This window comes from Furipterus horrens, unplaced genomic scaffold, assembly GCF_987537825.1.
Source record: "Furipterus horrens unplaced genomic scaffold, mFurHor1.1.pri manual_scaffold_5, whole genome shotgun sequence".
Classification (NCBI taxonomy): domain Eukaryota; kingdom Metazoa; phylum Chordata; class Mammalia; order Chiroptera; family Furipteridae; genus Furipterus; species Furipterus horrens.
In genome coordinates this window covers 106,585,043-106,610,482 of record NW_028327175.1, presented here as the reverse complement: position 1 = coordinate 106,610,482, position 25,440 = coordinate 106,585,043, and the positions used below count along the sequence as shown (strand labels likewise).

The window sequence follows — 25,440 nt, the reverse complement described above, 5'->3', positions numbered from 1 at the left end:
AGTCACGTTGTGATGTAGTGGCCTTTTTTGTCTCTCCGTGGTTATAAGACTTCTCTCCAGCTCGTGTTCGGTTGGTTATTCCAGATGATTTCTCCAAAATTATGTTGTAAATCCAGACTAGTTCTGGGAGGAAGTTAGTGTAGCTTCCACTTACTCCTCCACCATCTTGTTTCTCCGAGTCTAATTTCATTTCTATGCCTCAGAAAGTAATATGGAGATTTGACAACTAACTAATTTGATCTGGGTAAACAGCTCAAATGGGACTTGCCTTAATACAGTGATTCTAAAAATGTGTTCCTGAACTGGCAGCATCTTTGTCATCACCTGAGAATCTGCTGGAAACGCAAATGTTGGCTTCACTCAGAGCTAGTGAATCTGAAACTCTGCGGGTGGGTCCCAGCAGTCTGAGTTCTAATAAGCCCACCTGGTGATTCTAATGCAAGCTCAAATCTGAGAAACCAGCACTGCCTCTGTAATTCGTCTAAATTTGGACAAGTCATTTAAACTTTCTGAGAACTAATTTCTTGATCTGTTAAATAGTAAATACTTCTAAAAACCATCAAGAATATGAAAGACAAGGAAAGACTCAGAGACTGGCACAGACCAGAGGAGACCGGGGAATGTGATGTCCACATGTAATGCGGTGCCATGGATAGGACCTGGATCAGAAAGAGGGCCGCTAAGGATGAGTATTTGTGTTGAAATCTGACACCCAAAATGTTGGTATTAGGAGGTGGGGCCTTTGGGTGGTGATTAGGTCATGTGGGTGGAGCCCTCATGAGTGGGATTAGTGCTCTTACAAGAGACAAGTGGCAGAGTTCCTTCGCACCCTCCAGCATGTGAGGACACAAGGAGAAGACAGCCTGCTATGAACCAGAAAGTAAGCTCTCACCAGACACCGAATCTGCCAGTATATTCATCTTGGACTTCCATTCTCCAAAACTGGGAGAAATGAATTCTGTGTTTTTTTTCTTTTAATATGCTTTATTGATTATGCAGTTACAGTAGTCCAAATTTCTTTTCCCTTTGTTCCCCTCCACCCAGTGACATCCCTCCCTCCAGTTGTCCCCCCACTTAGTCCATGCCCATTGGTTGTGCATATAGTTCTCAACATTTTCCTGTCTACTTCACTCCCTCCTACTATGCTTCTTAATTCCTATACCATCTCCCTCCCTTTCCTCCCTTTCCCCTCTCTGCTGACCTCCCCCCATAATGTTCCCCATACTTATAATTCTTTTCCCACTCTCATTGCCTACTTAGTTTGCCTTTGTTTTGATTCCCTAGCATCTGTTGTTGGTTGTTGTGATGCAGTTTTCATTATAATGTTCATAATTTTGATCCTCCTTCTTCTAATCCAGTCCCTTTAACATCTCATATAGTAGTGTTTTGGATCTAATGAACTCCTTCAGTTTTACTTTGTCCTGGAAGCACTTTCTCTGCCCTTCTATTCTGAATGACAGCTTTGCTGGATAGAGTATTCGTGGTTGTGGGTTTTTGCTTTTCATTACTTTGAATATTTCTTGCCAGTCCCTTCTTGCCTGCAAAGTTTCTTTTGAGAAATCAGCTGACAGTCTTATTGGGACCCCTTTGTATATAATTCTCTTCTTCTCTCTTGCTGCTTTTAAGATTCTCTCTTTATCCTTAATTTTTGACACTTTTATTATAATGTGTCTTGATGTGGTTCTCCCTGATTCCAGTTTATTTGGAACTCTCTGTGCTTCCTGGATCTGTAAGTCTATTTCCTTCCCCAAGTTAGGGAAGTTCTGCTTTATTATTTTTTCATATAATTTTTCCATTTCTAGTTCTTCTCCTTCACTTTCTGGCAACCCTATGATTCGAATGTTGGCCCACTTACAGCTGTCCCATACGTTTCTGAGCCTCTCCTCATTTTCCTCACTTTTTATTTCTTCGTTCTGCACTGGTTGACTGTTTGTTCCTTCCTATGTTCTGATTTGTTGACTTGATCCCTGGTTTTCTTTCCCTCACCACTAGTTTCATATGTGTTTTCATTCATTTCAGCAGGACTAGCCTTCATTCCTTCCCCATCTTGTTTAAGATCTGCTGTTAGGTCTGTAAGCATTCTTATAACCAAAGTTCTGAACTGTGCCTCAGAAAGATTTCCTATCTGCTGCTTCATTAGATTAGAAATGTGCTGTCTGGTCAGCTGCGTCACTGGGATCTCTATCATGATCTGTGCCATCCTGAACAGTATTGTGTCTACCTTTGCCTCCTGGGCAGGGCTGTTACACCTCCTATGCTATAGGGGGCGGAGCCCTGTGCACTCATCACAACCGGGCATTTTCTGTGGGGGTGGGGGTCCAAGATGGATTCCTGCCGTTCAATCTCCGCTGAGAGACCAGGAGCCTCCTCCTCCATCCTCACCTCCACTGAGCCTCACAGTCCAAGGCAATGGGGGTCTACCTTCCCCGGTTTTGGAATCGCAAGCTGACTGGGCTGGTCTACAGCTGGGGGTGCTTCCCAGGTGCTTCTTGCCTCCCCTTAAATACAGGTTTCTGTGCTTGCCACTGTCCTGCCACTGTCACTGCTGCTGCCATGGACAGCACAGCTTGACCTCTCCTCCCCAGTTTCACCACTCCTACCTGTCCAGATGAGCACCACTTCTTTATAACTTCATATGTTGGACTTCCGTTTATTTTCTGGAACTTCTGGTTATTTCTGGTTTTGCAGTAGTTGTATTCCTTCTTAGTTGTGGAGGGAGACGGAGTGTGTCAGTCTCGGCCTCCATCTTTGCCGGAAGTCTCCTGTGTTTGTTTGCTTCCGTGTTCCAGGCAGAGCTGTCGTTCCTACTACGTTTTAAGGGACGGAGCCTTAGGGATTCATCAGTAACAGGCAACATGTTTCACCACATTGTGGCACTGTGTATGGGGGAGGGGTCTGAGAAGGAACAATGCTGCTTGCCCAGCACTAGCCCCTATTCCAGGCACCTCTCCCACTTCCACAGCGGACTGGCGCCCTTCTAGCTGTTGCCCTGACCATCGTTCCCAGAGTGGGTGGGTCTGTGGATGTTCTAGGTCCGTGGGGGCCCTTAAACAAGTAGACTCTGCTGAGAGACTGGCAGTTTCTGCCTCCATCTCAATCCCCACTGGTTTGTACAGTCAAAAGCAATGAGGCTTGATTTTCCCTGGTGCTGGGACAGTGAGCTGCTCTGGTAAGGAGCTGGAAATGCTCCTCAGGTGTCCTTCCTGAATTTTTTAAATGTGTAACTGCACTTTCCACCATCCTGCTGCTGTTGCCACTGCTGCCACCACCACACCGTGTCCTCTCTGCCCTGGCTCCGCCCTTCCTAGCTGTCTGGATGAGTATTTCTTCTTTATATCCTTGTTTGCTGGACTTCCATGCACTTTGATTTTCTGGAACTTCTAGTTGTTTCTAGTTTTGAGGTAGTTGTATTCCTTCTTAGTTGTGGAGGGAGATGCAGCATGTCTGTCTATGCCTCCATCTTGGCCAGAAGTAAGTGTCCCCTAAATTTCTGTGTTTAAGCCACCCAGTCTTTGGTATTTTTGTTAGAGTAGCCCAAATGGATTAATGTTACAGAGTTGGGGTCTCCAAAAATCTTCTGAGCCTGCAGGTTGGGGTATGTGGAAAAGGGAACAGCTTTTAAGATGTCTTTGCATGACTATGGCTAGTGACTTAGTGTGTCACTTATGCAAATGGCTTTGGTTCTTCCAAGGCCCCAAGATGATGGGAGAGATTTTGACCATGGAATGGTGCAGAAAGAGCACACTGGGCCTGCGCAAGGTTCTGTGAATGGTCAGAACTGGTTACCACACCCACTGCATCAGAGGATGCAGTCAAGCGTTTAAAACTAGGCAGAAGACATTTTAGCTAGGATCTCCATGTGGTTTAGAGATGGAGGAGAGGAGATCTACACAGTTTGCAGGAAGGCGAAGTTCTCCATGTGGTTTTGAGGGAAGGAGAGATCCACACGGTTTGCAAGGAGGGCAGAGAAAGAACTCCATGTGGCTTTGAAAAGGAAAAAAGAGAACTACATGTGATCTAGTGCAATATAGCCCATGTTTTCCTGGACTGTTATATGGAGGCTGATGACATCGTACCCCAGATCCTGAAGAAGACAGCTGACAGATAAGGGATGGGGAACTCCTGGGCATATTTTTGGCTTCTAGCCTTTTGGGGAGCAAGGGAAATGCTGGGTCCCATGGGAGAACAGGGCTCTGAGCTGAAGTGCTCACTGCCCTCCCCAGGTTGGAATACTGTAAATAAAGACCTGTTTTCCTCAACACTAGTTGTTGGGTTTTACACCAAGGGGCCATGTGAAAGAGCCCCCTTTCACTCTGTAACAGTTTTGGCAACTCCAGATGGGACTAATGGAACCTGAAGCCAAGTTCACTCTGTAACATTAAGACAAAGACAGTAATGGAAAAAAATGGTGAAATCCAAATAGTAAAACTTGGTTATAAGTAACCTAACAATGTCAGTTGCTCAGTTTTGACAAATGCACCTAAGGATATAGTAGATTGACAATGGGAAAAACTGGATACAGGGGACACTGGAAATCTCCACACTATCTTTGCAACTTTTCTCTGAATCTAAAACTATCCAAAATTAAATGATTACTTTAAATAGAGATAATGTTACATAACTTTTACAGATATTGTGATAATTAAAAATAATACCATAAGCCAAGTGTTCAGCACAGAACAGATGTCCAGTAAAGAAGAGCTGTGATGAAACTGGCCTTCTTAGGGGGCTGCGGGTGTCTTTTCTCTCCCCTTATCAGTCCCTTTCAACAAACATCAGTGTATGGAATAGAGTGGGCTCAGTAGCTTCTCATGTCACCCCGAGTTCCCTTCTCCCTTCTCCCCCTCCTACTCAACCTCCTCCCAGCAAGAGAGCAACAGAAGCCTTCCCATTCAGCTATGGCTACTTTGGAGTAGCTTCGACCACTATTTATTGTCAGCAGTCCAGTAAGTAACAGCTGTTTGCATCTCTTAACCCTCAGTGGCCTCTTGAATATCAAGTCTCTCATCTAAAGAGCATCCTTCAATTGGCTTTGCTTGTTTTAGGAGTTATTTTTGCATGCCATTATCTCCAGCCACTCATCTTCCACCTCCAGTCTTACATGTTGGAGACAAATATGAATGGAATGACAGATTAATTCCAAATATCACCTAGTTAATTAATTTAGTGCACATCTGATTGTCCATAATTGCAAGTCCAGCAGAGCCTTGGCAGTTCCCTTTCCTACTGCCCTGTGGCCTCATTTTGTAATGTAATAAAAATCAGAATTGAATTTGTCTCTTGTCACTTCCCTTTGGAGCCTGGCTGAAGGAGATGCTACCCTAGCATCAGTCTACTGACAGTATTCTTCCCTTCCACTAGTGTTTAATAAATTCTACTCTTGCTCCTCATTTGTAATCTTCCCCAGGTGGACTAGCTGAATAAATTCAGCACCCATGAGGTATACATTTGTCACCAAAAGGTGACAGCAAGAGCACCATAACAGTGAAAAGGCAACTAGAGGACAGAAGAGAAAGAACCTGAGGGCATTTCTTTTTCTGTTAGAACAGTGGTTCTCAACCTTCCTAATGCCATGACCCCTTAATACAGTGCCTCATGTTGTGGTGACCCCCAACCATAAAATTATTTTTGTTGCTACTTCATAACTGTAATTTTGCTACTGTTATGAATTGTAATGTAAATATCTGATATGCAGGATGTATTTTCATTGTTACAAATTGAACATAATTAAAGCATAGTGATTAATCACAAAAACAATATGTAATTATATATGTGTTTTCCAATGGTCTTAGGCGACCCCTGTGAAAGGGTCATTCGACCCCCAAAGGGGTTGCGACCCACAGGTTAAGAACCGCTGTGTTAGAATAAGAACAATGAGGCATCTTGAAGAGCCCTTGGTTGGGGCTTGCTGCAGAGGCAAAGTGGACAAAAACCACCTGATTTTTGCTCCTTCTTGAAGTTTTGTTTTGTTTTCAATACATCTGTTCTGACTATGGCATTATAAAGCAAAAATGTATACCCAAAGAAAACACTGGTTTATCACTGGGCCACATTAAATATGATCTCCCATATATCTTTCCAGATATCTTTCCCTCTCCACCTCCTGCCTCTGCCTGCTGTGCTCCCATTAAAGGGGATGAAAAAATGCCTAAGCATAGCCAAGGATTTCAGTGTGGAAGGCCCAGTGCCTGTGCGCTGATGTTTGTCTATCCAGCATGAGTTTCCCAGCAAAGTTCACTTATGGGTAACGTTTCTGAACTAAGGATTTAGACTTGGTGGTGGGTGATGTTGACATTTCCATCTAGGATGAAAAAGCAAAGGATTTGCAAAGCAAAATGCTCTCCTTGCAGACCTTCCTGCCACCTTCCCCCCAGAAGCTCAGCTCCCTGCTGCTGGACCACATCTTTCCTGTTGCCCAGAAACTTGGCACTTGGCCAGGCACTGGGTAGCATCCATAATAACAGCCCATGTGCACTCTTCATGTAGCAACTCATTAAATCCTTCTGATAAGTCTAAATGATAAGGACTACGGTTATTCCTATTTTACAAACGAGGAAACTGAAGCCCAGAGAGGTTATGGACGTCTCTCAGAAACACACAATTATAGACGGTGGAGACAGGATTCAAATTCAGACAGCCTGCACACATTCTTCCTCGGGAAGCCTGCCCCAAGCTTTCAATCTGGGAATATCAAGCTGTGGTATAAACCGAGATGAGGGCACATAAGGTAAATTCCCCAGCATGCTGGAAGGAAAACAAATCAATTTCAATATGAAGCAAGCATCAGACAAGAAAGCAAAAAAAAAATCTTTAAAAAAAAATCTTTTTTATTTGATCAATAGAACAAGAGGGAAATTAAAGCTCTATCAAAAGCCCTGGCTGGGTATAGTGATTAAAGGGAGCACATTTTTTTCTGTGGTATCAAACAAATTGATAGATTTCAACTATGGCAAATTGCACAAGTGTCATGACAGAAGAGAGCAATACTCTGCATCTTTCCAAACCTATCTACCTTCATGCATGCTGCTCCTTCTTCCGGGAATACCTTTCTTTCTTTCCCATTTAATAAGCTCACTTTCACCCTGAGGACCCAATTTAGATATGGCCAACTCTCTTTGTGCTTTCAAAGACTCTGATCTTACAAAGATTCTGGTCTTACCTTCTTTGTTGTACTCATTGTGCTTCATAGTGCAGGGATTACAGACTCAAGTGCTACAGGACTAGCATGAGTAAAGTAGAGGAGGTGTAAGACAGTAGGGAATGGTAGGAAGTGGGGAATGGGAAACTATCCTGCTAAATGGAGAAGCCAACACTTAGCTCCAACCAGTCATCACCATATATGAGTACTAGTCCTGTATTGTGAAAGATTCTGAGTTGTTTTTTCTTTTGTTTGTTTTTTTAAGAGAAACCAGTTGTGGTCGTTAATTTTATATGCCAACTTGACAGGGCTAAGGGATGCCTTAAGTAGCTGGTAAAACATGTCTTTGTGTGTCTGTGAGAGAGTTTCTGGAAGAGACTAGTATTTGATTCAGTGGACTGAGTGAAGAATATCTCCTGCCAATGTGGTGAACATCATCCCATCCAATGTGGCCTCAGAACAAAAAGATGGAGGAAGGTTAAATTTGCACTCTCTTCTTGAACTGAGATGTCCATCTACTTTTGCCCTCAGACATTGGCACTCCTGGTTCTGCAGCCTTCAGATTCAGACTGAATTACATCACTGGCTCCCCTGATTCTCAGGCCTTCAGGTTTGGACTGGAACTATATCACTACTGTCCTTGACATCCAGCTTGCACATGGCAGACCATAGGACTTCTCAGCCTCCATAATCACATTAGCCAATCCCTCATAATAAATACACTTTTACATATCTATATGTGCACATATATTAATGGTCCTGTTTCTCTGGAGAATTCTGATAAATACACCAGTAATTCAGACTTTTGGGAGGAAATCACTCAACTTTAAAATACTAACATTTAATTTTTTAATGTTTTATATACTGCCTAGGTCACCAATAACTTCCGCCAACTGGCTACTTGCTTATGTGTTTGCCTCCAAATTGAAATATTAAGGATTTAGAGGTTCAACAGCAGTTAAGAACATGGACCCATGTTAAAATCAAGATATTGCTGCTTGCCAGCCCAAGAGACTTCACTACATTACTTAACCTCTCTGCGCCTCGGTGTTCTTTATTTCAATTAGTGTTACCATTCATTTCTGACTGGATCTTCTTTAAGCTGTTGAGGTCCTCACTAAGTCCGTTGAACATCATTATAACCAGTGTTTTGATTTACTTCATTCCACTTTCTGCACCTACTTTCCCAGTCTTCCTTAGATGGCCAAACAGCTTTAAATGCTATCCCTCCTTCCTTCTGGGATCCCGTTCTTCAACTTCCACTCCCTCCTCAAATCCTCTAGTCTGGCTTCCTTCCAACTAAGTCCCTCAAATCACTGTCACTAAGGTGTCTATAACAAACCAGATCTATACACAGGAATACCTGGATGCCTAAACGTGCAAAAGACATGAAGACTTTGCTCACACCTCCCCAAGGGTCACACGACCACTGTAAACCGTTTGCTGTAGTCATGCTACTGCCAATTCTGTACCTCCACCTGAATATGTTCATGAATACACACCTTTGTTCTGGAATTTTACATAAATGGGGGTCACACTATAAAATTTTCTCTGTGTCTCTCTTCTTAATCTCTAGGTGCTCTTTCACCATTGGACTCTATGGATCTACCACCATTCTTTTTTATCTTTTTTTAAAGTCAGGAATAAACTCTAATAATATCATGATCAAGTAGTACCTTTAAAATTTATTTCTTAAAATTGTAATATACACAAAATATTTATCATCTTAACCATTTTTAAGTGTATAATTCAGTGGCATTCAATACATTCACTTCTTTTTGTTTGTTTCTTTTTTAAGATTTTATTTATTTTTTACAGCGGGGAAGGCAGGAAGAAAGTTCTGAAATGTGTTACGATATTTGAGGACATTATCCTGGAACACTGCAGAATAGTGCTGCCCACAGCTTTAAGGACAACTGTGAGTTGGAAATGAGGACCGCTCAGACTTTTTCTCCTCCCGCCCAGGGTGGCCAGTCCTCCAGGCCAGACAATGACATAAACATGGAATAAATGTGTAAAGGGCAGCCCTTAGATGACAGAGGGTGGAGGGAACTGTGGAGGAGTGTCAGTCAGCCATGCCTAAAAAGCTCCCAATCAAATTAACAGCAACTAAGTGTATGCTGCCCGGACAAAGCCTATCTGCCCCCCTGAAGCCAGCCCCAGGACCTCAGTTTGTGATTCTAGACCTAGACATTCTGCCCATCCCATCGCATCCCCACCATGAATTTCTCCGAAGAGATGGCTTGTTTCTCAGATTCTCTTTCCCAAATCTCCGCTCTGAACCCTAAACTTAGTGGCCATTTTCTCTCTAAGTTTACCAGTCGTGTTAACCCCTACCTTCCCACTGCCCCACTTTGGCTCTGCAGCAGGTCTTGTCCCCTCTCCTGGCCTCATAGTAGCCTTTTCCTCCCAGCCATTATCACCCAGTGTGATTTTGAGAACAACTCCAAACCGTACTGTGACTGGACTCAAGTGTCCACAGATGAAGGAGACTGGATTTGAGCCAGTGGGCCGTTTCCCATGGGCCTCATTGGCCCCCCCCGGGGGGTACCCCAATGGAGGCAAGGAAGCCTAAGGTTTTAGCGAGGCAGCTGGGAGGTAGGCACAGGCAGATTAGGGTGGAGGGAGCAGGGAGGCAGCTGGGCGTGGGCACCTGGGCTCTGGGAAAGGGTTGGGGACAGCTCATGAGGGTGGCATGGCCCCACTGTCATGGGTTCTGCCTTCCTAGAAGGCTACTACCTGCGCCTGGACCTGAGCACTCTCCACCCATGGCAGGTGGCCCACCTGCGCAGCTCCCTCATATGGGAGCGAGGCCCCCTGTGTGTGCACTTCGCCTTCCACATGCTCGGGCGGTCATGGGGTGCCCAGCTCAAACTGCTGCTGCGCACGGGCACCAAGAACAAGCACCCCAACCTGCTTTGGCAACACATGAACACCCAGAGCCCCTCCTGGATGCCCACCGCCGTCACCGTGCCCAGGAGCCATGCCCTGCCAAGCCAGGCGAGGCTGACGGCTGAGCCTGGGGCCATAGTGTGAATCTGGGTGTGCGTGGGGGCCAGCAGACACTGGGACAGTGAGGGGGTATGGGGTGGCTGGGCCATCTGAATTCAGGCAGGGAACTAGGGGCTCACAGAGGGGTGATCCCTCCTTCCTCCCACGGCTGATATTTGAAGGAGTGATGGGCAGCACTGCTTACTTGGGCATCGCTCTGGATGCTGTCTCTATCCGTCGTGGCTCCTACAGTCAGGGTGAGTGCCTGTCCCTCCTCCTCTTTCTCTCCACCTCCATCATCGCCTAGGGTGGCAGGAGTAGCTCAGGGACCATAACCCTAGTTTCTTCCAAAGTTGAGGCTACTTGCTACTCTCTACCTTCATACCCTGCACCTTTGACCCCTGAAGCACCCACACCTAAAGAGACTCCTTTAACATGGAGTTGTGGTGATACCTGTCTTGGAGTGACCAACCATTCCACTTTATCCTGGGCTCTCCTGATTTTAGTACTGACAGTCTTACATCTCAGGGAACCCTCAGTTCAAGGTAAACCTGAATGTTTGGTCACCTTGGCTTCTACAAGATCTATCTGGAATTAGCCCTCTAATCTGATGTTAGAAATAAGAGGGGAACAAATTCAAGGGAAGGAAGATTTCAGAGGCTGGATGCAAGGCATTCATCCAAAAAACATTTATTGAGCACCGACAACATGCAACGTGCCTGGTACTGTCCCAGGCACTTAAGATATGTCAGCTTATGAAAAAGACACTGAGCACAGGGACTATGCTAGATGCTCCCCGCATATAATCTAGTTCACGACATGTGGGTATGGTTATTCCCAGTTTATAGATGATGACATTGAGGGTTGGGCCGTTTAAGTAACCTGTGCCAGGAACACAGCTGCTGGGGGGCGGAACTATAGCTGGCTTGAAAGCCCTCCATGGCTCACAGGACCCACATGGGGAGTAAGAATTCTGACTCTAGATGGAGGCATGCTTTTCAGAGCTTCATCCTCTCAAAAAAAGCTGAATCCTTTCTTCTTTTGTTCCTCCAGTCTGCATGATGCAAATGTGCAGCTTCGACGCTCAAAATAATCTCTGTGGCTGGAGCTGGCTCCCCACAGCCTCTGGGGCCAAGTGGGTCCGGAAGAAAGGGTCGTCAGGGGTGCCAAACGTGGGCCCAGAGAATGACTTCTCCAGCCCTGGTAGTGAGTAATGGTCACGCTCCTGTCCTCTGACTCCCTGGGCTTCTGGGGACCTTGTAGGAGTTTATGAGGTTTGCCTGACAACTCTACAATACCTCGACCTGGGAAAGTCTGGGGTGGACCCAAGCAATCTCAAGCCTCTATCGGCTTGAATTGCCTGGCAGAAAGCAAACCCCACACTCTCAGCTGGCTCCCCGCACTGTCACCTTACAAGCTCTACCTGGCAGAGTTGGCACAGCCTGCTCCTTACCTCCCGTCCCTGGCACCTTTCATTTTTTAGTCATCCAGCAGACATTTATTGAGTACCTACAATGTGCCCAGAACTGTCCCAGGAACTTAAGATACATCAGCTTACAAAACAGACAAGAAGCGGTGGGGTACCAAGAGGGGGCAGTTCCTAAAATAATAAAGAAATACAGTTATACAGTTATAAGGTGAGCAGTGCTGTCAGAAAAAAAAAAAGTTGAACAAAGCAAGCATATTGGGTGTGTAGGTGTAAGGCTGGGCTAGATGTTTAAATAGGGCGGTCAGGGTAGGTCTCATTCAGGTCACATATGAGCACAAACCTGAGGGAGGTAAGGGAGTGAGGCACGAAAATTTTGAAGGGAAGAACATTTTGACCAGAAGGATCAGCCATGCAAAAGCCCTGAGGTAGCAGTGGGCAGGTGGGGGTGGTGGGTGAGGGGATATTGGGATCCTTCTAGGAGCCATGTGGCTGGGATGGAAAGGATGAGCTCAGGAGGGTCTTAGGAGGAACAGATCATGTGGAGCCTTGAAGGCCTCTGTCAGGACTGTGGCTTTTATTCGACCCGAATGCCTTTGCAGATTTGGAACAGAGTGACTTGATCTTACTTATGTTTAAAAGGATCACCTGCTTTTTGTGTTGAAAATCCACTGAAGGGAACACAGGGAAGCCATTTGGGAGGCCTTTGCAATAATCCAAGGGATACTCTTTCTTCTTTTTCTCTTCCATCCATGTCTATCCCTAGCTTCTTTGCCACCATCTCCCTGTGCTTTTGGCTGGGCTTTTCTTCTTCTTCTCCGTCTCCTTCTCCTCCTTCTTGTCTTTCCTCCCTCCCTCCCTTCTTTCCTTCCTTCCCACGCTTCAGCTACTTCTCTCTCCTCCACACTAGCCGCCTCTTCTCTCAATCTCCTCCGCACGTACACACTTCTAGCTGGCACCCAGTGCATGCTATCTATGTCAGTCTTCACAGGTCAAACGTAGAGGATCGTGCTCAGTAATTTCCTCTTCGAATTTTTATATCCTTCTTCTCTTTCCCTTTCTCTTTCTCCATTCTCAAGTCCTCCCTTTCCTTCTACCTTATTTTCATTTTCTTTTTCCCTAGCTTTCCTTCTCGCTTACTCCATAGCTTTTTCTGCCCAGTCGAACTCCAAGTTCTCAATCCTCTGAGCTTTCCTTGGGCCCGAGGTTTGCCTTCTAGAAATACATTGAGAAACCCCACCTCACCTGCATCCTAAGCCCCTGGAGAGAAGAGCAGGGCCAGCGCATCTCTGTATCTGCCCCTCCACCCCTGCCCCTGGCATTTAGCACCATATATCCCATGCACAGCTGTTTCAGTAAATGTTGGTTGTTATTGCTTTCAAATTTTCTCTCTTTCTTCCTTTTCCCATCTTGTTCACTTAATTATATTTTTTCACCTTTCTTTTCTTTTTTTCCCATTTCCATTTCTCACTTTCCCAGTAGCACCACTCCTTACTTTCTCTTTCACCATTTACCATTTCCTTTCCTTTCCTTCCACTGTCCTTGTTGTTTCTTCTCTTTTCTCTTCTCTCCCACTCCTGCCCTTTCTCCTCCTTACCTCTCTTCTGTCCCTTTCCAAAGTCCTCCTTCCAGGGCTCTGAGCGCGCTCACCAGGCAGGACTCCTAGATTCGGAAGCCTGCAGACAGGCATGCCATGCTCGCCGACTGGCTGCCGCCTTAATTCATCCCCTCGGCCCCCACCCCCAACCCCCGGTTACCACTTGCGTCACAGAGCGATGTAGAAGCCCATTGGCTGACTGAGCTGGACGTAAAGCTGGGGGTGGAGAGATGGCTCCGCCTCTGTGTCAGGCAAGCCCTCTCTCACCAATTTGTGTGAATCACCTATGTCCAGTGGGTCAAAAAAATTAAGAGGATATGACTCGGGGACCTAAAAAGTCAGAACCCAAACGACAAGGTTCTGTCTGCTGCTTCTGAAAGGATGCCATTTTCCATGTGGCGACGTCCATGTCCTTACCCAGCCCTGCCAAGCACTTCTGAAAGGACTGAAGGCCTCAGCCAGTCCTGAGACGGGTGTAGGCCCCCTCAGCACTCGCTGGTCCTCGGAAGCTGCTGGGGCTCCCCAGAGCCAGACCCTCTGCCCTCACAGAGCCCTGTCACTGTGCCATACTCCCCCAATTTCAGCCACCCACCGTCCTGACCCTTTTCTTCACAGGTGGCTTCTACATGCTCCTGGACCCCAAGAGAGCAAAACCAGGGCAGAAATCGATCCTCCTGAGCCCCCCCGAGCCCGTCGTCAGGCTGTCTGAGCCTGTCTTTTCACTACATCCTCCACAGCCGGTCTCCCGGAGCAGCCCTCACTGTCTATGCTTCTGAATTGGGTGAGAGTGGCGAAGGCACAGGGTTTACTCTGAACCGAGGCTCGTCTCACGGGGCTGGGTTGGTGGGGAGACATGGGTCTAGAGAAATCTGAGCTATGTGCGAGATAATTTTAGAGTGAAATTGAGGAGCCTGGGGGGCACTGGGCTGTGGAAAATTGAAGTGCTCAGAGGGGCTTGCATTTGAGGAAGGGCAATATACTCCAAGTATTCCCTTTGCTACCCATCCTTGTGAGTACAGGTGTGAAGTGATTTCCAGTGCCCTTAATCTCACTTCCTTGGATTGCTTCCATTGTAGGCAGCACCCGGAAACACACTCTTTTCTCGGGACAACCTGGACCCAGCTGGCAGTCTGTTTCCATCACTTACACAGGCCAGGGACAGATTCGGGTACCGTTGAGCAAAAGGTCCGGTTTCCTTGCCCATAGCAGGCACTCCTGATATGGAAATGGAGTGAGGGTCTGGGCACTGGCAACAAGGTGCCTAGGTCCCTGAATATCAGAATAAAATCAGACTGAGTGTGGGGCATTTGGACTGTTTTCTCACACGCAGCCCCCTCTTCCTCTCTCTTCAGTTCATTGTGGTGGGCATCTTTGGAGAGATCCCAGAACCAGCTGTGGCAGTGGATGCAGTCAGCATTGCTCCCTGTTGGGGTGAGAGCAAGGCCCTGGGAGGTCCAGATCTCTCAGAATCAGGGGCGGGGTGGGGGAGGAATAGAGAGGTGGCCAAATTTTCTCAAATTTCCCATTTTGATACCCTAGAGAGCCTTCCTCGGTGTGACTTTGACAATGATGCTCATCCCTTCTGTGACTGGGTCCAGACATCAGGAGATGGTGGACATTGGACCTGGGGTGGTAACAATATGCCCACTGAAGGTGCAGGCCCCTTCGGAGGGTCTCTTAACAGAGGTGAGATTGAGGACCCCACAAGCCGATGAATTACGGAATCTGCTCCTAGCTAGGGGGCTGGTTGGTGTGATTGATGGAAGAAGATGTGGGTGGTGAAGATCAGCCAGCAGGTGTTTATTGGGAAGGACCATGTGTCTGGAACTGTGGCAATGACAGAGCTAGAGTGAACCAAGGATTCTCATCCTGTGGAGTCACTGAAACCCCCAGAAAAATCCAGGCATCTCACTTCATTGAGCCCAAGGCTTCAAAATCTACTATCTCATTTTCAATTAAGATATTTACTGGTGCAGCCAACAAAGGAATCTGGGTTGCTGACTTGGCTTTCCTGTCCTTCTGATCCTGCAATCTTCAGGTAGACAAGTCCAAATTGAACCCTGGCTGGTGTGTGGCTTAGTGGATTATGTGCCAGCCGGTCCGATTCCCAGTCAGGGCACATGCTTGGGTTGAAGGCCAGGTCCCCCGTTGAGGGTGTGTGAGAGGCAACCACTCATTGATGTTTCTCTCCCTCTCTGTTTCCCTCCCTTCCTCTCTCTCTAAAAATAAAGAAATAAAATACTTTTAAATAAGAGAAAAGTTCAAATGAGCACACACACACACATGCGCACAAGAAAAAAACAAACCCAAACACTACAATGTGGAGAGTTTGGGTGTTTGCATCAAATCTCTACTTGGAAAGCAAGGTGTTGCTAAAGAAAGCAGTGCTAGACTTGTCCTGTGGAGGTTTCTCATCTTGCCTATTCTCTTTTTTCCCCCAAAAGGTGGCTATGTCTACCTTCAGGCTGACAAGTTTTCCCAGGCCGGCCAGTCTTTCAAACTGGTCAGCCCAGCCTTCTGTGCCCCGGGTGCAATCTGTGTGAAATTTCCCTATTTCATGTATGGCCTGGGAGAGGGCACTAAGCTGAAGCTCCTGTTGGGGAACCCTGCGGGCAGCTCCCTAATTTCTCTCTGGCAATGCATTGGGTCTCAAGAGTCCCAACTGGCTGAATCCCTCCATCACCATCCCTTCAGGACATCAACAGCCAATGGAGGTGAGAGGTGGAGAGAATAGGCCCTCTAAGTATCGGTGTGGGGCGTGGTAAGGGGGATACAATGCCTAGTATCTGGGGACATAACCAGGGTCAAGATGGGGCACTGGAAGGGAAGCAGAGCAGAAAAAACCTTGGTGTTCCTGAGAAGCCTCTCTGGCTCTGGAAAGGGGGCAAGGGCAAAGTTGAGGCTGGAAGAAGGTGGCATTTTGGCAGAAGACAGGCTATGTCTGGCAGAGTCACTGAGGTGCTAGGATTTCACTTTCATTTCTCTTTTCCTTCTTTCTCCCTCATTACCTTTAGCTGACACTTGAGGCCATCAGGGCCACCAACTCTGCCTTTGTTGTTGCCGTGGGTTTCATCTTCATCAGTTATGGGACCTGTCAAGGTAAGACAAAACCCAAGACCTCAGAAATGGGGCCATACTCTGGGATGGCTGTCTCTTCAGTTTCTCCATGTGTACTCATTCGAAAACTCTGACTCCAAAAAACCTCCGCTGCCTTGCGGCATACCTCTTCAGGGGAAAGGCTAAGGGAGTAAACCCCGACAGAAAATCCGGAGCCGGAGTCCCTAAGGCGGTTTGACGTTGTAGTCAACACCGGCAACTCCTGCGGCGCACCTGAAGCCAAGCTGTATTGACTCCGTCTTTCCCTTGGACCCTTCAGCTGCGAAGAGAGGGGGGGTCTGCTGCATGGGCAACAGCAGACCCTCCATATCACCCTGCCCAGGCTCTGTAGCTTCAGCTTCACTGGAGAGGACACTCCAGTGCCATCGCAGGATGTCGATTCAACACGGGAGGAGACAGATACCGTGTCACTCCCGAGTCGGACTGCACAACCATTCTCGGCGGTGCAGATAGACTCTTAAGAAGCTACACCATCGTCTCTCGAGACGGACGGCTGCCGACGGACTCATTCGAAAGCAAATCCTCTCTGTCTGAGTTTTCAGACAGCTTTGTTTTCTGTAATTTGCCCACCTCTATTTTCCTGGCTCCACCAGGATGCTTACTTGAATGATGTGACTTTGATGTCACGAATTTCTGTGATGGGATCCAGAACATCTTAAGGAATGGGGCTCCTGGAAGGAGGACCAACATCCTCTTCATTTTGTGTTTTCTGTGTCTGGCACAATATCTGACATATTATGAGCAGTGGTTGTTGAGTGTTTATTAAGTGAGTGAGGGCGAGGTCGGGTGTGGAAGGAGAGTAGGAATAAATCACCCCTTTGATCTCACCCACTTCAATTAGAAGTGGGTGAAGAAGGTGGTCCTATTATTTGACTAAACTCCAGGGATTTTTTTTTTCTTTGCAGGCCCTATGCCAACAATGCTTCCTTCCAAGTCTCCAATTCCCCCTGTGGCCTTTCTGAGACCCCTCTCTCCAGAGAAAAACCTATGGCCCCCACAGAAGAATCCACTCTCCCCACTGGAAAACCCACAGTCCCCACTGGAAAACCCACAGGTTTCCCAGAAAAACTCACTGCTCCTGCTGAAAAACCTACAGTCCCCACTAAAAAATCCACTGTTAACCACTGAAAGGCCCACAGCTCCTACCACACTTATATCCACTGGGTCTACCGTCTCGGTGATGCCTCCTAATACTCCAGGTACCTCCATGACCACTGTGACCCTGGCCACCACTATAACCCCTAGACCTACTCCAGGTATGTGATCATCGGACACAGAGCTGGAAGTAGGAGACAATGACTAGGAGAGAGTATTAGGGAAGGGGGCACTTGTAGTAGAAAACTGCCGTCTTAGAGGAGGGAGAATCAGACATGGTGACTTTAGAAGAAATAAAAACTGACTGCCATCAGCGAGAGGGACAGCAGGGCACAGGTAGGTGAGGGTATTTGGGAACCAAGCACCAGACTTTCTTCTTATGTTTTTATTGAGATACAGTTCATATACCATAATATGCATCATTTTAAAGTGTGCACTTCAGTGGTTTTAGTATATTCACAACATTATGCAACCATCATCACTTTCTAACTCCAGAATATTTTCATCACCCTCAAAAGAAACCCCATACCCATTAGCAGTCACTCCCCATTGCCCCAATCCCCAGTCCCTGGCAACCACTAATCTACTTTCTGTCTTCGAGACAGAAAGTAGATTATTCCATTACCTATAAATGGAATCACATTCTATGTGGTCTTTTGTGACCGGTTTCTTTTACTCAGCATGATGTTTTCAAGGTTCCTCCATGTTGTAGTGTGTACTAGGACTCCACTGCTTTTTATGGTTGCATAATATAGATTAACTGCTTAGAGAAGAGCTTAAGTGTAGGGGTAGAAGAGAGACAGGAAGTCTCCCTGAGGAGAATTATGGAGTGGAGGCTTGATAGAGGCTGTTTCCCCCTTAGTTCACTGCCCCCAAGATGCCCACTATGAACCCTGCGCCTGCCCGGCATCCTGCCAGATCCCCAAGCCCAGATGCGAGCCCCTCTGCAAGCCTGGCTGTGTCTGCAATTCTGGCTTTTTGTTTACTGACTCCTACTGCCTCAACGCCTCTTCCTGCAACTGCTTCTACAACAATAATTCCTATAAGGTAAGACCACTGGGACGCCCAGGTCCCCTGAGGGAGATTGCTAGAGGAACTCCTGGGCCCTGGTTCCATCTGCTCCCCAGGTGAGGTCTCAAGCAGTGATTGCACGGTGGTGGAGTAATTCATTCAGCATGTAGTTTTGATTGTCATCTCTGTTCATACAATAAATACTTGCTAAGCATCCACTTTGACAGGACATGATGCTAAGCTCAGCAGACAACTCTGTCATCCCATGGTCCTGTGCCCTGTGCTTCTAAACAGTCTTGGCATTTCTGTACTTCTCTGTTCCATACTGGCAGCCTTGATGCATTAGGCACTAGACCAACCAGGGGCCCTCCTCTCCAGCCTGAGGAAAGTTGGGGATCCCTGGGTATATAGAGAGCCCTGGACACTGATCAGAGCCTCTGCATGTTCAGGACAGAATACAGTATTCCAGAGTCTTCCAAAGGAACTTGTAAATCCAGATAGGATAGGTCAAAAAAGAGACATTACTGTTCTTGTTTTCCCTCACTGAGGCCCCCTGCCCCGAGGGACATTTGTGAAGAGCAGAGGCTCTGAAGGGGCACACGCTCTGGGCCAGCACTGCCCAAAAGGGATAGCAATCAAGCCACAGATCGTTTTATGTTTCCTAATGGACACATTAAAAAATAAATAGAAGGAAACAGGTTAAACTAATACCAATATCTGCTCAATCCTGAATATTCTCATTTCAACATGTAATCAATAGTTATTAATAAAATTATTTGCATTTCTTTTTTTCCATACTAATAGTCTTCAAAAATCCAGTGTGTATTTTATGCTTACAGCATATCTGGATTTGCACCAGCTGCATTTCAAGAGCTCAGTGGCCACATGTGGCTGGTGGCCACTGAATCGAATAGAGTCCGCCTAGAGGCAGGCCAACCTGAGCTTGAATCTTGGCCCCAGCACTTTGCTGGATGACCTTGGTCAAGGTTCTTTACCTCCACAAATCTGTTTTCATATCTATAAAATGTTCACAATAAGATTTTCTACTTCATAAGATGGCTGTGTGATAAAATTAGATCCTGACATAGACCAATTACTTAATAAGTGTTAATTATTATTAGCAATGTATGATAACTACCACTTGCAGCCTAATAATTAACAGTGCATTCAGCTATTTGTGTCCAGTGCCTCTTCTCAGCTCTGTGTATTCTTCCTCTTGGTCATGTCTTCCGGGGCTACTTCCTCCCCACCCCAACTCTCTCAACCAATCTTCTGGGTGTCCCTGTGTCAGCGTTAGGATTAGCTTTAGCTGCAGCCTGGGTAGAAAGACCTGTCCTAGCTGTCCGCACCAAGCATCTCTTCCCTGCCCTGAAAGACATGTATTAACACAGTATATATTCACTTTTGCATTCAAAAAGTGTTTATTCAGTACTCCTGGCATTGGGTCTCCATGAAGAGGGCATGGTCCTTGCTCTCGTAATACTGTTAGATTCTTTGGTGCACATTGGATCTTGGTTCACTTCTCCATTCAGCAAGTATTTATTGAGTGAAAGCTCTCTACTGGGCACTGTGCCATGTGTTGGGGCTAAGGTAGTGAGTAAAGATAGACATGGTCCCTCACAGGGGGAATTATAATAAAATAACTCCAAAGGTAAATATAAAAGTGCAATTGCAGGAAGTCCTGGGAAGAAAAGGTACCCAGAGCTATGAGAATGACCCTTAGTCAGGGAGGTCTGGAAAGTCTTCCTAAGAAAGCAGTGTCCCTTGATCTGAACCTGTTTGTTGCCTAGGAATAATTTAGAAAGAGGGAGAAGGAAGAGCATTCCAGGATGAGAGAACAGCACATGCAAATGTCCTGTGGTGGGCAGGAATATCTAGTAGGAAGTAGGAAAAGGGAAAATATGAGCAAGTTTCGGGCAGGTGTAGTGGAAGAGAAGGGGGGCTATAGCATGAGATGACAGGATCTACCTAAGAGCTCTTTAACGCTGTGACCCCCAGTTCCTTGTTCCCAGCCTGGGACGGAGTGGTTCGGCCCCAATTGCACAGAACGTTGTCACTGCTGGCCTGGCAGTCAGGTGGAGTGCCTGAGCTCTCAGTGTGGGACACACATGGTGTGCCAGCTGAAGAATGGCCAGTACGGATGTCCACCCTATGGTGAGACCCTTCTCTTATTCTGTACCCACCTGCCAGCCTTTCAGAGTGGGTGTGACACCAGGGTTCCAATCCCTCCCTTTATAAGAGAAGCTGGGGTGTGCAACGGGGTGGGTGAGGTGGCTACCTGGCCTGGTGAACACTCTTGCCATCGTCCTCTTTCTTCCCTTGGCACACATTGCCACCTGCTTTGTCTATGGAGACCCTCATTATCTCACCTTTGATAGGAGGCACTTTAGCTTCGTGGGCAAAGGCACCTACATATTGGCCCAACCGTGTGCCAACTCGACGGGTAGGGTCCTGGAGATGCCCCCATGGCCTGGGTGAGGGGTCTGACAGGACAGCTGGGCATGGGAGCAAATGGGAAGGGCAAGAAAAGAAGGGTTGACATGTTCACTTCAGAAGCAGCACTTTCTCAAGACTAGGCTACTGGGGAAAATGCATCTTAAGACACTTCTCTTTATCAGTTGTTTCCTTGGCCAGCTTTTATTGAGAGGCTCAGCTCCCATAGTGGCAATAAAGGGACAAGAGAAGTAGCACAAACATCCACCCCGGAGGACATCCCAGTCCAGTGAGGGGAGGTGGGTTGGCAGCATGCCATGACAGACTGTTCTGGAAGAGGCAGACAGTCAAGCCCCCCCTCACATGTGGGTCCGGGTTTTCCTCTTGCACTGCAGAGCCCGTGTCTCTGTGACCCTTTATTCCCACAGTGCCAGGTGTGGGTGCGTCCCTCAGTGGGTGCTCAGAAATGCTGTTGAATGAGCCACTGGGTGCTCTTCACTCTTCTCCCCAAAAAGAGCCCTCCTTCAGGGTGGCGGTGAAGAATGAGGAACGAGCACAGGAAGGCACGTCTGGCCTGAGCAAGGTCTACGTGACACCGCCTGAGACCACCATCACCCTGCTCAGGGGCAGGCGCACGCTGGTGAGTCCATTTTTGTTCAGCTCTGCCGGGGCCGCCGGTGGGCTGCTGTAGCCTTGTCCTGCCAGTGCCTGCAGCCTCCAGACCCTCTCAGGCATAGGCTCCAGGGCCCTCCAAGGGAAGAGGTCTTTAGGATTGCTGTGGAGGGTAGATGTTGGGGTCTCCTTGGGGTCCTTCTGACCCTCAGATCTGTCTCTCTGTCTCTTTCCTTGGCCCCGCTCTCCAGGTTGGGGGGAAACAAGTCACCCTCCCAGCCATGCCTTTTAAAGGCATCTTCCTGGCTCCAAGTGGGCCATTTGTGGAGCCGCAGACTGCGTTTGGTTTGCGGGTGAGATGGGATGGTGACCAGCAGCTGTTTATGAGTGTGCCCAGGTGAGGTGGCTGCCACTTCTCCCGCTCTGCCCCTCCCTCCCCAGGACCGTCCAGGCCTCTTCCCCTTCCATTCCAGGCACCGATGCTCAGTCTAGGTAGGAAGCACCTAGATCAACTGGCAGGCCTCCTCTTTGATGAGGAGACAGGAGGAAATGGTTTCAGGGCCATGGATGATAGCAGGATATATTCACAACGCTCCGGGCATGTGCTGGAAGGAGTCACTAATGGGCTGTGGGAGCTTCCAGAAGAGCAGTCACTTGACCCCAGTCATCAAGGAAGAGTGGGTCATAAGGGAACAAAAGACTTACTTTAGAGAAATAGTGAACAGCAAATTCAAGGAAAAACGGGACTGTCTTGGTGCCAGCAGAAGGTTTGCTATGGCTGGAAGAGGAGTGTGAGCAGAAGAAGGAAAGGGGAGGAGCCTGTAAAGGGGGCCCGGAGCCAGGGCTGGGAGCTCCCTGTGCGCCTGGCACCTGGCGTGGAACCCTTGGTCTGAGTCTGCACCTCCTCCTTCTCTGCTCGTTCTGCCGTGTCCCTCAGACGACTGAGGCCCCTTCTTTTCGCTAACGCCTCCTCCGCGCCCTGCCCCCCGCAGCACCTACTTTAGCAGACTCTGTGGTTTCTGTGGCAACTATGACGGCGACAGTAGCAATGACAACAAGATGTCTGGCGGCAGGCCAGCACGAGATGAGGAGGAGCTACGCAACAGCTGGCAGACCTCGGAGGATGCGGACAAGGAGTGAGGACCTCCCAGTCTGTCACCGCCAAGCCCCCGCCCCCCCCCCCCACACACACACGCACACACTGCCTGAGGCCTTTGTGCTGGGGTTTCCAAGGCCGTGTTCTATGGGGCTGAGTGTCCTGTCTCCTCCCCTTCAACTGTCCCTGCTGCTTCCCCAGGAACTGTATGTTTGATCCGTGTGTTGCTCCCACACCCTTGTTGGGGCTCCCCACCTGAGGGACATGTTCCATTTATACTCCCATATGGCAGAATCTGCAAATCCTGTCTCTCCAAATTGCAAGCTCCCCGCCCCCATAGGTTCAAAGTGCAACCCAATGGGGCATAGGGATGGAGGCCTCTTGGGTCCCCACCCGACTGTGCCCCGAAAAGAAGGGGAGCCATTTCCCCAGCATGGGAATTCCTGCTGCTCTAGAGCTGTGGGACCAGACGAGGAGGCGCAGGTCAGTACTGAGGAGCCGGTGCTCCCTGACAGCCTTGGTTGGTTCCCACGCCACCCTGCCCCCCGCCCGCCTGCAGCTGCCTGGGAATTTCCCATGATACTGGGGTACATCAACCTAGGCTCCCTTTGTTCTTGATGAGCCCTAGACTCACAGCTGCAAGATAACGACTGAATTCAATAGTTTCTTTTTTCTTCCCCCTATAAAACAGCCCCTCCTTCCCTAGGACCCCGGAGTCGGGCCATCCGTGGCGTGCCTTTCTCTCCGCTTGCTAGTTTCCTCAATCAATTTCTTTTTGTCTGCTCGCTGCCTCCTCATGGTACTCTGAGCGACACCGTTCTCACATTATGGTGCCGAAACCCGGGATGGGGACACGCTCAATCAGGACTCCCCAATCTGACTGGGGCCGAGCCGGCCCCAATCCTTGGACCTGGAGTCGCTCAGACCGGCATAGGTCGGTGGCTTGAGCGCCCCCCCTAGCTTACTGCTCCAGCCTCCCCTCTGGCTAGCTGACCCCTTCTGCCTCCTTGGTCCTCCGCCCCCGCCCCCAACTGCCATCTACTCCCACTCAGCACTGGCCCTCGGATTTATGGATGAGTTCGCTGCCTCCGTTTTCTCTGTGGTTCTTCTGTTTCCTGGTCTAATCCGAGACCATTCCCGGCAGTCCGGCCCTAAGTCTGAGCGCTCAGTCGGAACCGCTCTCGGAGTCTAACTCCTTGGGGTCAATCCGGACCCCTCTCTCCGGAGCCTGATAATCTCGGGGATGCCTGAGATAAACCGGCACCCCTCCTCGGCCTTTGGCCCTCCACACTCCAGTTGAAACCAGGATGCTTATCTCCACAAGAGTGCGGAGCCCAAAAAGGTAGCTTGAACTCGCCCTCCCCCCTCCTTCCCCTTCGGGCGCACGATAACCTGTAACCTTGGCCATGGGACTCAGCCAGTCCCTCCCACTCAGAAATACCTCTCTTGGGGGTTTAGCCTATAATCTCAGAGCTCTCCAACTAAATGGAAAGGTCAAGGCACTGTCGCCTAACCCCAATATCCCCTAAATAACCCAAGTCAGTAGCCAAAAATTAAAAAATGGCACTTTGTAGTTCTCACAGACCTCCATCCATAACGTCCTCTGGCAATTGGACAGGCGGTCAAAAAATATTTACCTACGCTCAGGCTTTCTAAACTCTTCAGACCACTCTCTGCAAACAGCTCACTATCCACCAAACTCTCCTTATCCGAAAAAAAAAACACCTTCCTCTCGACCTTCTGCACCCCCTTTAACCCCTTCTTCTTTCTTACACACACACACACACAAAATTAATTACGATACAACACCAAAACACAGATCTTTAGCAAAAAAAAAAAAAAAAACACAAAACATTTACTCACAACCGGCAGCTCTTGGCACAGCACAGCACCAAGGGGGCTACCTAGCTACATTTTCCCATTTCCTAAGGTTCAGTAATGAACGTCCTCCCCTCAGGTTTCGGTTGTCCTGTTCTCGGAGGCGTTTGTGCTGAGCCGCGGAATGCCCCTTTTCTAATGCTAGTCTTGTTAACTCTGGCTCAAAGGAACCCCTCATTACATTTGCCCTCTACTGCTAAATATTTTCCCACTAACCTAAAAGCTTCTCGCTTTCGCTCCCACTCCTGCGCCATCTGACCCGCGCCGGGCGGGCATTTGGCGCCAGAATGGAGAGCCCCTTCGGGCTCGCCTCGCCCCGCCTCCCGCCCCCCCCACCCACGGGCGCCTCCCCGGCCCTTAGTACGGAATCCCCCGGGCCGGTGCTCGATTCCCCAGCCCACCCCCGGGGGCGCGCACCTGCGTCTGCCCGGCTCCCCGGGGCGCGCCCGCGGCCCCCGCCCGCAGACAAAACCTCCCCCCCGGCCGCCTTCAAGACCTCGCTCACCTCGCCCACATCGCTCCTCACAGCTCCCAACCGCCCACCTCCGTGTGTCCCCCAGGACGCACGCCCGCAGGACCCACGCCCGCAGGACGCACGCGCGGGGCCCGGACGGCAGCCTGGTCTGGGTGCCGCGGCTGCTGCAGCGCGCTTGTTAGAGCGCCGCCCCGCCTGCACGTTCATTCACCTACAATAAAAGACATCCCCATAGCGGCGGCGGCCCCACCTTCTGGGCACTTCTTCCCTCTCCCAGCCCCACGGAAGCGCTAGGCACGCCCACCTCCCACCTCTTCTTCTCCACCCCGCCCCGCCCCCCCGCGGCCGCCGCTGCCGCCACTGTCCCCAGATTGGACCCGCTAGGCCTGCGGGAATCAAGGTCAGGCCCCACCGCCAGAGGCCCGGCGCGGGGGCCACGTCTGCCCCTCTTCGCCCTTAATGCTGCCACCTTCTCCAGCCAATCCCAGAGGCCCATCCCTGCCTCCCCTTCCCCAAGTTCCTCCCAACCTCCGATCAGGATCAGCATCACCCTTCTAGTCTCCACTCCCCG

The 25,440-nt window shown here is 48.8% G+C and overlaps 1 protein-coding gene across 1 annotated transcript; it reads left to right on the top strand.

The window, feature by feature from the left end:
• Positions 1-9,376: 9,376 nt before the first annotated feature.
• Positions 9,377-22,560, top strand: LOC150009245 (zonadhesin-like). The gene is given in 19 exon segments (XM_090279358.1): positions 9,377-9,673; positions 9,675-9,699; positions 9,867-10,133; positions 10,294-10,386; positions 11,183-11,335; positions 13,768-13,832; positions 13,834-13,933; positions 14,229-14,320; positions 14,505-14,583; positions 14,692-14,838; positions 15,597-15,808; positions 15,810-15,866; positions 16,167-16,251; positions 17,175-17,525; positions 18,227-18,411; positions 20,388-20,529; positions 21,237-21,448; positions 21,672-21,817; positions 22,413-22,560. Coding segments are annotated over 19 exon segments (2,856 nt in total).
• The last annotated feature ends 2,880 nt before the right edge of the window (positions 22,561-25,440 follow it).